Here is a 15,175-nt window from a genome sequence, read left to right on the forward strand (position 1 = left end):
GTGAATTTGGATCTGATATAGTGTGGAGCTATGTAGAGTTATCGCATGAGAATCTTGTATAGCCATACACGTGGCATTTTTTACATAAGAGTTAGTGTCATCTGGGTAATCTGAACCGTTAAACTGTGTGCCTTGCATTTGCATGAAATGAACTATTGGCATATGGCGGATAGTCACGTGGAGTGTTATATTAGGTTGATTATTGTGATGTGGCGTTGTGTTATTGGATAACTAAAAAAACACTGCAACTAAGTAAATTGAGGTTTGAGATGGAATAATTTGGGTTGAACTGAATTGGGCCCGATAGTTTTTAACATTAACATGGTTTCACCACTTACAACTAATCATAATATTAATTATTTAGTTGTTTACTGTGATAGTTTATAATATTAACATGGTTTCACCACTTACAATTAATCATCATATTAATTATTTTTTTTTTTTTATTAATAACTGATATTATTCATTTTAGTTTTAACATTAACATTGATTTCATCTCTTGTAACTACTTGTGAAAATTTCACAGATTTATTAATTATGGTCTCAATTATCACGTTGGAGGGCTAAAAGATTTCATAGTTATTAAAATCCAAAAAGGAAGTCCCCAAAACTAAAAAGCCTTTAAAATTTTATTAATAGTTTACTTTTCAAATTTATCTTTAAATTTTTTGTCAAAAACATTTTCGACAATATTTTTTTAATTTTTTCCGTAAACTAAATTTTTTGATTTTTTTCCAATAAAAAAGTTTCGATTCTTTTCCAATAAAAAATAATTTACAAAAGATTTTTATTTTTTATTAAAAAATAATAATTTTTTGACTTTTTTCGAGAAAAAACGTTTTAGATTTTTTTATAGATCTTTTTTATATTTTTTCGAGAATAATAGATTTTGAAAATTTTTTAAGAAAATATTTTAGATTAACAAAACATTGAGCTCATAAACCTCTTCCTTCACGTAGGCCAACAAAAAATATGAAACAATGAGTCGTGGTTTTAAAAAATTATTTCAATACTAAGCGGCTTAATAGAGAGGACTTTTTAAAAGGAGCTTTAGACTTTAGAGTTTAATTGACGGCTCTAATTGCAACTTATGAGGATATAAAATTTTACTTGTTTGAATTTGCGTTAGAAATTAGTAAAATGAATAAATTTATTATTAATGTTATGATTATTTATGCTTAATCATGTGTATATAATATTAAGATTTATTTGTTTATTAACTTATACATTTTATTATCTAAAATAAGTTGTTCACTTTATAAGAATTTAATCCTACTTATTTAGTAAGAGTATATCTAAAGTGACATGTTCTTAAATAGTCCAACAGCAAAACTCACACTAATTACAAAGAAATTGGAGATTTTCAATTCGAATATGCGCTTCAGCATATTAAATATTTTTGCAGCTACAATGTAAATTGTATTTACTAAAAAATATATTTATTAATTTAGTTTGCCAAAATGTATGTTTTAAAATTGATATTTAATTACTATATTCAATCCAATTAAATATTACTTCGTTCGTCCTATGATAAATGTTCTATCAAATTATTTCATAAAAATAAAATAAAAAATGTGTAAGAATAAAATAGAGAATATAACTTTTATTAATTTACTCTTATGTTTTTTATTTGAATTACCAGATATGTGCAATCAGTTTCCACGATGACTTCAGTGAAATCAAGTTTCTTTGCAAAATGTAAACCCTTCGTTACTCCAATTGCTTCAACAAGCATTGGTTCCATCATACATTTACATTTCCAATTTGCACTTGCCATAAATCGACCCATATAGTCTCTAATGACACAAATCGAGACCCCACAAATTATTATCTGTTGCGGCATAGACGTTGATTTTGCATGTCAACAGGGGAAAGATACTAGTTTCGTCGATATTATCTGTTACTCTTATTTGTAATTGATATATTTACCATTATTAGAAATGCAAAGTAGAAAATATTGAATTAAGAATGATGTATGTTATATTTATTAAATGTGTAATCGAAAAAATATAATTAATACCACCTTAAAAATTAAATAATTATATAAATAATTAGCATATTATGTTAAAATCTAATGTTAATTAAACTAATATAATATAATAAGTTAATTTATAACTCTATCTTATCATGTCTCTCTTGTTAAAAAATTTATATTTCGAGTATTAGTTAAGTTAAAATCAGCAGGATATGATAAAAACAATAATTTATTAAGTTATCCTTATAAAATATAATTTAAATAATAATGGAATATAAATATAAAAAAATATATATATAAATTATAATCTAAAAAATTAAAATTTAAATATAGTAAAATATAAAAATAAAAAAATTTAATAGATTTTGATATTAAACTTAAAAATGAAGTATTAATAATTAATTTAAAAAAATATTTAAGATTCTATCATAAGGGTAGTTTTGTCTTTTTATATAATTAAATACATTAGTATTAAAAATTATAAATACAAAAAAAATGTATATATAAATTATAATTTAAAAAATTAAAATTAAAATATAATAAAATATAAATATAAAAAAATTAATAGATTTTGATATTAAACTTAAAAATGAAATACTAACAATTAATTTAAAAAATATTTATGATTTTATCATAAGGGTAGTTTTGTCTTTTTATATAATTTAATAAATTAATATTCAAAATTATAAAAATTAATTGAAATTTTAAAATAAATATGACTTATTTATAAGGGTAGTTTTTCCATTTAGATATAATATATATCATATCTTTATTTTAATTATATAACAAATAAGATGGAATTATTTGGTTACTCTCAGTTTTTTTATAGATAGTTTTAAATATAAGATTATTTCATTGCTTATTTAATTTTTTTAGTAGTTTTTGTTAATTTATAATATTTAAAAACATAATAAGTTAATTTGAAAATGTAAAATCTATCACCATGTGTCTAGAATACGAAAATAATTTGTATATTTTAATACGACATAGACAATCAATTTTAAACATCATTATTATCATCACCTAAATGACTTGTAACTATATAAAACACATAGTTTACAAGTACTTTTCAGTGTACCAAGTAGATTAAAATTATAAAATTAGCAAATATTAAAGTCTAAGGATTTATTCTCTAAAACATCAAAATTATACATCATCTTAATTTAAAATACATTCTAAAAATAAGGTCATCCTTTGATATTCGAATCCAACCATTTGCCCCTCGTATCTGCTATAATTTATAAGAAAATAGATGGTGAGATAATAATCTCAGTGAATTCAAAAAGTGAGGGTTAGTTCCAAAAATTATTTTTCTTAAATTCAACATAAATTAGGAAATGAGTATGAATATTATGATAAAAACTTTAACTTTATTATTATATTAAAATATGTGAAATAACATAATCTTATTTTCTTTTAATAATGGAAACATAACTGATCTCTTTTTTTTCCTTAAAGTATGAAAAAATAACATGTCCTCTTTCTTTTCCTTTAAGTACAGAAAAGTTTTTCAATTATCTTGGTGTAGGTCAGTAAGATGATTGAGACCTCTTGGTAAAGTTGGTCTGGCCATGACCTCAAACCGGCATATTTTAAAGTAATGTTTGGATCATAGGCAACATGACCAGAAGAAGATTCTGACCAGTGGCAGCATGATCACAAGAACTTTGAACAAAGGCAGCTAAAGGAAAAATAATTAGAGGCATCAAGAGGAAACTTAATTAGAGGCAACCAAAGGAAACAAAGTTATAGGCAGCCAGATGAAACAAAATCAGAGGCAACCAAAGGAAACAAAATTAAAGGCATTCGTAGGAGACATAATTTAAGGCTAAGACTTACAAGAAGCAGGAAGACGCATTAAAGGCAAAAACTAAAAAACGCATCTGAGGGTTTAGGGAGTACGTTAACACAAAGGGCGTATCAGTTAGCCAACAAAAAATTTACCCTAATTCCTTCAATCATTTACACACCATGATCATTCACACAACATATGTAGAATGAATGGAGTTTAGAAAAACTAAATGCATATTTCAAACATTTTCTACATGTTAAACCTTATAGTTTTTTCCTCACTCTCAGTTTTCTAAGAATCCCATCATTTTAAACTCATAAATCAATTCAAATCAGAAATGAACCCGGAAAACTCACATGCAAGATGTGAAATAGTTATAGGAAAAGAACTCACCATTTTCCAAGAAAGGATTCCTTAATTCGAGTTGATTGTGGGATTGGCTTATTTTCTCAATGCTTAGCTCTTATGCCCTTTACTCTAATTCGGATTTAGAGAACCCTTAATTATGCTTTGTATCTTCCTTTAGTGTTGCTTTGATCGATTAATGAATCTTGATCGGATGAAAGGAACATGAAAGGGGTCATGCAGGTGTAAGAGACTTCAGAGAACTTTTGTCTTTGAAGGATTTGGAAAGAAGAAGGAAATTGATGGAGGAAGGAGACGATAAATATTAACGATGTTGGTGTTCTTCAAAGTTGTTTTATGGGAGTGTGTATCTGAAATGAATGGGATAAAAATGTGAAGGACGGGTTAACATTGGTGAGTGAAAAGAGAATAAATTAATTAAAATTTTATAAGAGAAATTATTTACTAAACAAAAATTTATTGTAATAATCTTTTGATAAAATTGCAAATATATTTTGTAAACTAAAATCAATAATCGATAAACCAAATTAGTAATATCTTACATATTTAATATATTTTTGGCTTAACTCTCCATTATATATTTAATGTAAGAAAAACGTGGGTGAATTTTTTTAGGTCTTTTTAATATAGTTCTTAACATAAAATACACATTTTAGGGTTTTAAAAAAATTATGAATTTGATAAAATCATGGTTGGTTAAGTGAAGAACCATACAAAAAAATATTTTTAAAAAGGCGTCTAAATTTTGTCCTATTTCTTATCCATGATTTGAGATATTAAAACTATGCACTTTTCTGTTTAGTAGGGAAGATGGGAACTGAATATACTTATATTAACAGAAAGGAACGATTACACTGTCAAAACACATAAAACACATAACAGAATACAGATTTTGGTGTTTTGCCTTATCCATCCTTCTCTGTAATCAGTAATAAGTAGTCAATAAGACAAGAAATCAAACATAAAAGGATTTACTTCCATTGTGAAGAAACTAATCATTATCGTTGGAGTGGAGGTCATTTTACAAAGTTGCCATCCCGTTTTAGATTTTATACCAACATATTGTGGTACAAGTTCTGAAAATATATAATTGGCCTGGCATTGCCTAATTTGAGTGTTTAAGAGTGCATAAAAGAACATAGTTTCAAGTGGTAAGTTATGCTTGACAAACAATTCATACAAATTTCCAGGGTGTATTTGAAAATGAAGATAATTAATGTAATTAATATGATTACATACCATCTCATCACAGAGATCACCAAAACACAGTACTGGAAATTATTTATATTGAGCATTATAAACATATGAAAATAAACTTAACTAACAGGTAATACAAACGTTAAGGTATGACATGTTACATTACTTAGAACCATGTTTACCATACTCTTCAGCTCTGCCAACAGCATCCATGAAAACATCAATTGTCCAATCCTTTACGTCCTCCTGTAGATAGCATATGATGAAAACTTCAGCCACTAAACTAAAAAAATTCCTTGTAATTTATTTCCAAGACAAAACTCTTATAAAGGGTGTATAAAGTGAGAGGAGCTAAATTTGTGTAATGTAAATATGTAAGATTAGAATTAGTTTTACTTAAGTCTAATACGAACCAAAGATGTAGAGTTATTATATGTTTAAGAATGAATTACTATATTTAAAATAGATTAAATGCATTTTCCCCTCTATTTTGCTAAAATTAACTTTCTCACACCACTTTATTTTTATTATGTGACACTCTCGTTAAAGACTTGTAATTTATGTGATATTTGTGACTTGGATAAAATATTTTGTATATCATTATTATTATAATTGATTTTATTATTTATTTATATTTTAAATATTAAATAAATTAAATATTTTATCTAAATATTTTAAAATTTTAAATTATTATTGGATAAAATAAATTAGTTTGAAATATTTAATTTATATATTTTCATTTTAAATATAATCATTTATAAATAAAAAATTTATTAAATTTTAATATTAAAAATAATTATAAAATATTTTATATAAATATTTTAAATTATTAAAAATAACTTAAATAAATTTTTAATATTTAAATTAATATTTTAAAATTTAAACTTAGATACTTTAATATATAACTAAAATTAAATTGTTCACATCATTAATAAGAGTGTTATATCATTAAAAATAGTGGGAGACCAAAAACATCCAAATAATTAGTTAATATGAGGCCAAAAATAAAATATATCATCTTGGTTTTTCTAGAAGAACAGTGGCAATATTTGTCATCAATTAAAAGATATAATATAAATTGCATTGTTTATAAAATATATCATTTGTGTAAATGTGACTATTCACTATAAATAAAATTTATTCGTAAGACCTAACTTAACTAACAAATATTGATATTATTAGAAAAAATATCATGTCTTAAATTCAAGACCTCACAATTGTATGCGATTTTTTTTTCTATTTCACGTATTTACTGTAAAAAATGATAAAATTTTAATTGAACCTACTTTATGTTAGTTTTAATGAGTCCACTCATTATTAAATTTTAAAATGGAGTGGTATCATGCTATATGTTTTGTGTAAATGTTACCATTTAACAATAATAAAATTTTAATTAAACTTACTTTATGTTATTTTTTATGGATACATATTAAATTTTAAAATATAATGGTATCGTATTATATGTTTTATGTAAATGTTCCCAATTAACAATAATAAAATTTTAATTAAACTTACTTTATGTTAATTTTTATGGTTACATTCATATAATTTAATTCTTATACAATATAGAACAGTCTATTGTAACTAATAAAAGAACGGTCTATGTTAATATATCAACGGAAAAAATTTAATTATTTATCCAACTTTTTATAAGGTCAACTAATATGTTATAATTATAATATATTTATATAAAGAAAGTAAGAGCATTTACAACGGTGAACTCAATATGGGTTCTTTAGATGGGGTCCACTGTGCCACATCATCTTGAATCAATTCACTCATTTTCTACTCCAATGGTGAACTCAACGTGATTGAAGTTCTACTATGCCACATCACCCTAAATCAACTCATTCATTTTTTACGGTTTAACTTTTAAAAAATCATATTATATTCCATTACTTTAATTTATACATTAATATTTAATTTTATTATAACTTAAAATATTAATTTAAATGAAAAAATAAATAAAGAAGTACGTTAATAAAAACTTTAATAAACTTCTGTAACAAAAATTGTGAAGAAAAAGTATGAGTAATAAATTGTTTCTATTAATGAGCTAACAATCGTAATTAAAGAAGAAGAAAAAAAGCTAACAGTGGTATATTAACTAAAAAAAAGCTAATAGTTACAAAATTATTATTATTTAATAAATTAAAAAGAAGTTAACGGCTATAAATTAATAAAAAATGATAAATTTATTATTATTAATAAATTAATAAAAGGTAGAAAAAAAAGGTAACTGCTATAAAGTACCGTTCCTTCTTGACGGGTACCGTGATGACACATTGGCACAACTCCAACGGTGAACCACAAAAAACTAGAAGTTAAGTAATTACACGCTGGCGGACGAACTCATTTTCACTCCCGTTGTAGATGCTCTAATATGTTATAATATCATTTAAAAAAAAAATGCTTCATGAATTTAAATTTATTTAAAATATTATATATATATATATATATCAAAATTAATTTTTAAATTCAAATTAGATATATTTCCTTAAATCCTAACTCAATTGACAAATGTTAGATTGAATGTCTTCTCCCGACAAATACCGCTCATGAGTCAATTATGATGGAATGTGTGGAGATAGATTATGTAAAGTACAGAGGTTTCGATATTAATACATATAATTTAAAGTCACCATGGTTATGATTCTTGGTTTTGATCCTCACATGTGCAATCCAATCTATGCTTCCAATCTTTAGCAAAATCACAAGTATTCTTCACATTTATTAACAAAGAAGATCCCACAAATTACCTCTCCTTTCGATGAGAAGTACTTAGTTCCCAATTTTTTACAACTTTAATTACCATTGATCCCAAATTTGGACCGAGCTGATTGGAATTAATTTGGTGCTATTCCAAATGGGAAAGCACCTAATGAGCATAGAATTTGGACAACTCACATACTATCACCAACATTATTTAGATGTATCCTTCACTTTCCTAATATTTGGTTTTTCTCCCTTTACCCACACAAACATGGCCAGCTCAAGTAGTCAAGGGGAAAACAATACTTTTGATGAGGAGAGAAACAAAAATGATATTCCAAACCTAGTTATTATCTTTGATGATGAAGATGTTCAAGAGGGAATATATGAATGTCCCAACAATGTGATTAGAAAGCTCATCACAAACAAGACAATTTACAAAGCAAAAACTTATAAAAGGGGTTAATGTGCAAAGCATAGAAGATGGCGTGTTTTGGGTGGATTTCAAATATGAAGATCTACCTCTCTTTTGCTACTATTGTGACATTATTGGGCATGGAGAGTTGGGATGTGTTGACAAGATCATGACCCTGATTGTATTGATTCCCAAAATTTGGGGCCATTATTGCAAACTCATGTTAAAAGGAAGAGAATGAAAAATGTGAACCACAGCAACCTGAGTGGCTAAAAAACTCCTATAGTAGCCATAAATGTCACAAAAAAATAGGATTTGAATTGTGACTCCTTTTAATTTTTATTCATGCACTTATTTTTAATATACTCTAGAATAATGGTAATAATGGTAATAAAATATTGAATAACCAGAATATTCTGGATGGGTTGTAAACAAGATTATAAAGGAAGTAACCCAAGTGCATGTATTTCTTTTTTTACATGAAATCAACAAAAACTAAAATACATTTAACCATCATTCCTAACAACAAAATTGAATTAGATCCTTTGTTATAATTGAGGTCATAGATAGGTGTCTACTTTTTGTATCATTCTCGGAATTGAGTCCTCAATTTCTTTTGAAAAAAATGAGAAGATCTCAACTAAATTAATAATGGAAAGTTTATAATCTCTTTTGTGCTTGCAGAAAAAGATTCAAAAGCAATGGAAAAAATCATACTGTTAAATTCTTGGATTTCACTATTCACGTGCTAGGGTTTTGTTTTGCAAGAGATGAAGATAAAATGGTGAAGAAAGGGAATAAAAAAAAGGTAAAAGACTAATCTGATCCAATAAAATAACTTAAAAGGACCGCGCAATATTACTTAATTTTTTAAAAAGCTTATAAAGACAGTATTTAAAGTATACAATAATTCAATCTAGAGAAAAAATGATTTATTGAATAAACAGTTAAACACTGAGGCATTTCAAAATTACATTGTACTAGTGTATGGAAAACAAAACAAACAAAAAAGTGAAACCATCAAGGTAACGATTCCACTTGGAAACGCAACACGCATTTCCGTGTTACATTACATAGCAATTACCTCTTCAACAAAGAAACAAAACTATCTCAGCATTTAGTATATGTATGAACTTTATAAGCTTTGCATGAGAAACATAAAGACCAAATAACTCAAAAGCAAATATAGTTAAGCCACCTTATGTAAATAAATAAATCAAGTGAACTATAATCCTCAAAAAGCATTCATATGCAAAACCTTTCAGAATGGGAAGTTGACTGGTTCCCGTTGAAGGGCTTTCTCGGCAATCTCGGCTTGCTCCTTCTGGTGAACCTTGAGGAAACCAGTGGCTGTGGCTGCAGATGGAGCACGACCGACATATTTGACGTCATCAAAACCACCTCTACCTACAGCTTTCATGGAAGAGACAAGTCGCGGTAAGATGTAAGTGTATCCACCCATGTTCATTGGTTCTTCTTGACACCAAACAACCTCTGCATCTATAAGAAACAAAACAGAAGAAAAAAATGTAAGACATATAGCGAAAAAATAAAAAATATGAAAATATAATGTTACCATCTTTAATGCTCAAAAGTTAAAACATTGAGTTTAACGGGGGATCAATTGTCGGTGTAAAATTGTTTGTCACCGACATCGAGAGAACTCATCAAAGTCACATAAGCCTATTTTGTTACCTCATTTTAAATATAACTTCAAAATATTTAATTCTTATTGGACATCAATGTAAAACTAGTTTACACTGTTGGTCCTTTTGTGTCCCCTTCTCTCAAACATTTTAGGAAAAAGGAACAAAAAACAGATTTGCCAAAAATATTATGATGACCAATTTTAGGAAAAGTGAAGAATTATCTCTCTATTAGCAGAACTACTATTTCCATTATTATGACAAGGTCAGAGATGCAACTTGAAAATGAGAAATTTTTAAATCTTTATTTCCTAACAGAAAGACAATGTATCATTGGACATCTTGTATATATATACTTTGACAACCTGTAAAAATAAATACTTTGATGTGTTCTAAAACGATAAATACATACTTGGATATCGTTTAAGCTCTCGTTGGACAAGGTCGTAAGGGAAAGGACAAAGCTGTTCCACCCTACATATTGCAACATCCGATGCATCAACCTTAGATCGATGCTCATCAAGTTCATAGTAAACCTGCAGGAAAGAGTTGGTTTTATAGTCAGCAACAACATTCTTAGAAAATATTAAAACCCTAGTATATTAAATTGAGGGACCAGATATATAGTTCAAAAACATTGTTATAAAATCCACAAGATGAAATAGCACAAAAAACTAGTTAATATGAAGACAGTTGGTTCTAATATGTGACAACCACTCACCTTTCCGGAGCAGAGTACTAAACGTCTAATACCCTCCTCGACATTGGAGTGGTCGTTACGGTCTTTTATGAGGCGCTTAAATCTGGTTCCCTGTTTGTCAAAACCAGGGTGTCCTTGGACATCGTCAAACTCTGATAGATTTGATCTGCAAGCCTTGCTACGAAGCAGGTTCTTAGGGGACATTACAATGAGAGGTTTACGGAATTCTCTATGTATCTGCAAGAACAAAAGCAGCAGGATAAGATAAAAATATGGAACATTATTTTTAAAAACCAACATTAAACTAATTAATTGTACCGACCTGTCTCCTTAAAACATGGAAAAAGTTGGCAGGAGTCGTGACATTCACAATCTGCAAATTACACTCCTGAATCTGTTTCCGAAGAGTTGGATCCATCTCAGGGATAATATAAGGATTGTCATCAGCCATCTGCCATGAAATTGGAGAGAATATGTTATTTGACCACTAACTAAATGGACAAAAAAAATTGTTTAACGTCTGTTATTTAAATATCATACAGATAAATTTGAAAGAAATGGTCCGAGCAACAATGCATTAACATCTGTTATTTAAATACCATACAGATAAGTTTGAAAGATGAACAGAGCAACAAGCCTAAAATAAAGTTCCAGAGTAGGCATCAAAATGGTATTGCTTGAGTTAATTATTTTGCTTGCATGCACAAATAAAAAATTTGAACCACCAATCTAAATTTCGGAAAAGTTGTCTCTTTTCTTTTTCTGTTTTCCCCTTTGTCTTATTGCCCAATTCCTACATTTAGTGTTAGCAAAATCAAACTAGTCTAGTTTCAGTTTCAGTGTTGTTCAGTTGACATTATTACCTTTAGTATACCAAACTATTGCAGTTATGCATAAATCATTATTCAGTATCTACTTATAAATATGAAGCACATGTACTCCCTCCGTAACAAAATATAAGCAAATTTGGCACATTTAAGTTGTAACAAAATACAAACAAAAGTCGACTCTTTTCAACCTATTTAATGATAGTAAATAAAAGATATCCTTCATTTTTTTTTAATAAAAAAAAATCCTTCATTTGATGTCCAATTTTTTATGCAATAAAATGAAATGAAGGGTAATTTTAGTAATGAAGTTGAACTTTTAAATGAGATTAACAATAATTAATGTGAATAACAAATTATCTTAATTAGTGTGTAAGTGGTCAATTTTGTTTGTTTTGTTACGGAGTGAGTACATCGTATGAAAAAACAGACAAAATAGTAGAACACCAAGGTCTTTTTTTATGATAACGCCATTTAATTCAAGTTGGTACATCAATTTCAAAGTAGCAACATATACATAGAGTTCACTAGGACTACCAATATGTTGGTCATCAATATCATCAATCAAAAAATTCAACACATAAAAATGAGGTAGACAAACAATAGCCAAATTCGGAAGATGATTCAACCAGAAAGGATAAAAAAACTAAAAAGTAATTTCAAGAAATTATAAGATTGATTCACAAGAACCTGAAGAAAGCGTTCCAATCTTGCACTTGAATGCTCAGGGCCCTGGCCATCATAACCATGAGGAAGCAACACAACTAACCCAGTCTGACGGAGCCACTTAGCCTCACCAGAAGCCAAGAAATTGTCAAATATCACATGAGCCCCATTAGCAAAATCTCCAAATTGTGCTTCCCAAATTATCAAGGAATTGGGGTTTTCCATTGAGTAACCCAATTCAAATCCAAGAACAGCAAACTCTGAAAGCGAGCTGGATATTGTTTCAAAAACTAATTAGAGAAGAGACTAAAAATATAAAAATTTTCATGATTTGTGCAATATTAGTATCAAGAATTTTTTTGCCATAAGTGTAGTATCTAGTTACACTTCGGTTTTTATGATTTCTTGATTAATCTTGTTATGCAAAAGAAGGCACATTATGAATTAAGCCATGAATATGTATATCAAAGTAGGCATAGAATACGAATTATCTTAATAAAGAAACATAAACCCATTAACAATTATTGATAGTATACAAAAAGTTCAACAGAACAGAGAAAAGGCAAGAAAATGCAAAATAAAGTGGTTTTCTATTAACTTTTAACTTCACAGAATTCTTTAGGCAAAATGACCTTACATTTTCAATCAAGTACAATGAACAAAATGACCCATCCCAAGTGCAAACATACTTACAATTTAATAAGTAGGGGGGAAATGAAAACCAATCATTATTGAGTGAACAAGATCTAACTCCTAAAAAACTACCTTACATTGCAAACACAGTCCAAGTGTCTTACTGTTCCCATATTATTCCAATTTCCCAACTAATATTATGAAATGTAACCCAATACTTTCCTACACCATTAAAATTTCACTAAAAAATTTTAAATGGCTAATACAGTTTTAGCAAAGAATTGCGAACAATATAATTCACATTACACAAATAAAAACTAGAATAGTTATTGGGAAATAAATGGAAGCACTGCATATTCAACAGAAGGAATTAAAATATGGCAAAACAGGCATAGATTCAAAGCATGAAACAGCTATAACCAAATAACCATGATATTAACAAAACAATATTCTTTTAAAAAAGTAGTAATTGAAAATAAGGGAATGCGTGACAACTGTTTAGTGACACAATATAGTTGCAAATTGGTGATATATGTTTGTAGGTTGAAGAAGTCATACCCAAAGACAAGCAAAGACAAGATACAGAGAAACCAGGATACCGGTCAATAGATTAAGAAGAAAGCTGAAATACGCTCGATAGTTACATATAGGAAGATTACCTGTTGCTAACAGTGAACAACTCTTCATTTTGGTTCATTATAACATTGTCAAGGGGGCAATATTTTTCCCCAGTTATCTGATCATGAACTACAGAGTGACGATGACTAAAAGTTCCTCTTTCAACATCCTGACCACTCAATCGAACATGGTTACCTTCAACAAGCAACGTAGCAAAAGCAAGTGCCTCTCCAAATCCCCAGTCAATATCTTCCCCAGTTTCAATCATTTGTGCGCGCTGTTCATAAATCCTCTTCACTGCTTTATGAGGTGTGAAATTTTCAGGGATAGTTGTGATTGCTTTCCCAACAGTTTTCAAGATCTCTGGTTTCACACTGAATGGGGAAGTTCAAGCATGTCAGAAGTATTGAACATATAATTAAAAAGACTCAAGCAAAAAAGAATTTTAAATGTACCATACCCAGTGTTTCGGACACGGGAAAGCTGTTCAGGTGACTTGAAACCAAGCCAGTATGCTGAAAGCCAATCTCTTCTTTTTGGAATGTAATCTTTGCTAGCTTGAAATTCTTCATTTAGAATTGATGTGACCTTTGTGTGTATCTTATCAATGTCGTCTTTTGTCAGCTCTCCTGTTTCCAAAAGCTTCTTCTGATAGATTTCAAGAGTTGAAGGATGACTTCTGATGACCTATATAAAAAGTCAACGAAATTGCAAATCTAATTTATTTGTCCAAAAGCAATATGCATAAAAAAAAAATAAAGAAAAGCATAATATATAAAAGGCTAACCTTGTACATTTTTGGTTGAGTGAAAGATGGTTCGTCAATTTCATTGTGGCCAAATCGACGATAACACACCAAGTCCACAACCACATCTGAATGGAAAGTCTGGCGCCACTCAGCAGCAAGTTCACATGCATGAACAACTGCTTCCACATCATCACCATTAACATGAAAGATAGGAGCATTTAAAGCTTTGGCAACATCTGTGCAATACTGTGAAGACCTGCCAGACATTGGATCAGTCGTAAATGCAACTTGATTGTTTAACACAATGTGAATAGTCCCACCCGTAGTGTAATTAGGAAGAGCACTTAAATGTAGGGTTTCATAGACCACACCCTGTCCAGCACAACTACCATCTCCATGGAGCAAAACACCCATGTTTTTTTTCCTGTCCACATCATTTGAGTAATACTGCTTAGCTCGAGTTTTCCCAACAACAACCGGGTTGACAGCTTCCAAGTGACTAGGATTTGCCACCAAAGACAAATGTATCCTCTTGCCACCCCTAGTAGGGCGATCATAAGATGTTCCCAAGTGATACTTAACATCACCAGTTCCCGTGTAAAGCCCAACTTCATCCTCAGGTGTGAGACCGCCACTGAACTCACAAAAGATCTGACGTAGTGGCTTCCGGACAACATTACCTAACACATTCAATCTTCCCCTATGTGCCATTCCAATAACTATGCTCTCAACCCCAAGATCAGATGCTCGATCAAACATTTCTTTCATGCCGGGAATAAGAGTCTCTCCCCCTTCAAGCCCAAACCTCTTAGCTGAAGTCCACTTGGTGGCCAAAAAGTTTTCAAACATTGAACTCCAAGCAAGCCTGTCAAATATAGCC

General features: G+C 29.0%; 1 protein-coding gene across 1 annotated transcript in view; it reads right to left on the reverse strand.

Moving 5' to 3' along the window:
- Window positions 1-9,374: 9,374 nt before the first annotated feature.
- The window catches only part of LOC101512380 (uncharacterized), a 7,691-nt gene continuing 1,890 nt past the window's right edge, over window positions 9,375-15,175 (reverse strand). Inside the window, exons 3-10 of the mRNA XM_073365608.1 lie at window positions 14,335-15,175; window positions 14,008-14,234; window positions 13,589-13,921; window positions 12,321-12,567; window positions 11,126-11,254; window positions 10,825-11,040; window positions 10,516-10,639; window positions 9,375-9,957 (exon numbers count right to left, since the gene is read on the reverse strand). The exon at window positions 14,335-15,175 is cut by the window's right edge and continues 3 nt beyond it. Coding sequence (XP_073221709.1) covers window positions 9,719-9,957; window positions 10,516-10,639; window positions 10,825-11,040; window positions 11,126-11,254; window positions 12,321-12,567; window positions 13,589-13,921; window positions 14,008-14,234; window positions 14,335-15,175 — 2,356 coding nt within the window. The 3' untranslated portion in view covers window positions 9,375-9,718. The remainder of the gene's footprint in view (window positions 9,958-10,515; window positions 10,640-10,824; window positions 11,041-11,125; window positions 11,255-12,320; window positions 12,568-13,588; window positions 13,922-14,007; window positions 14,235-14,334) is intronic.

The sequence above is a fragment of the Cicer arietinum genome, chromosome 3 (assembly GCF_000331145.2).
Source record: "Cicer arietinum cultivar CDC Frontier isolate Library 1 chromosome 3, Cicar.CDCFrontier_v2.0, whole genome shotgun sequence".
NCBI lineage: Eukaryota > Viridiplantae > Streptophyta > Magnoliopsida > Fabales > Fabaceae > Cicer > Cicer arietinum.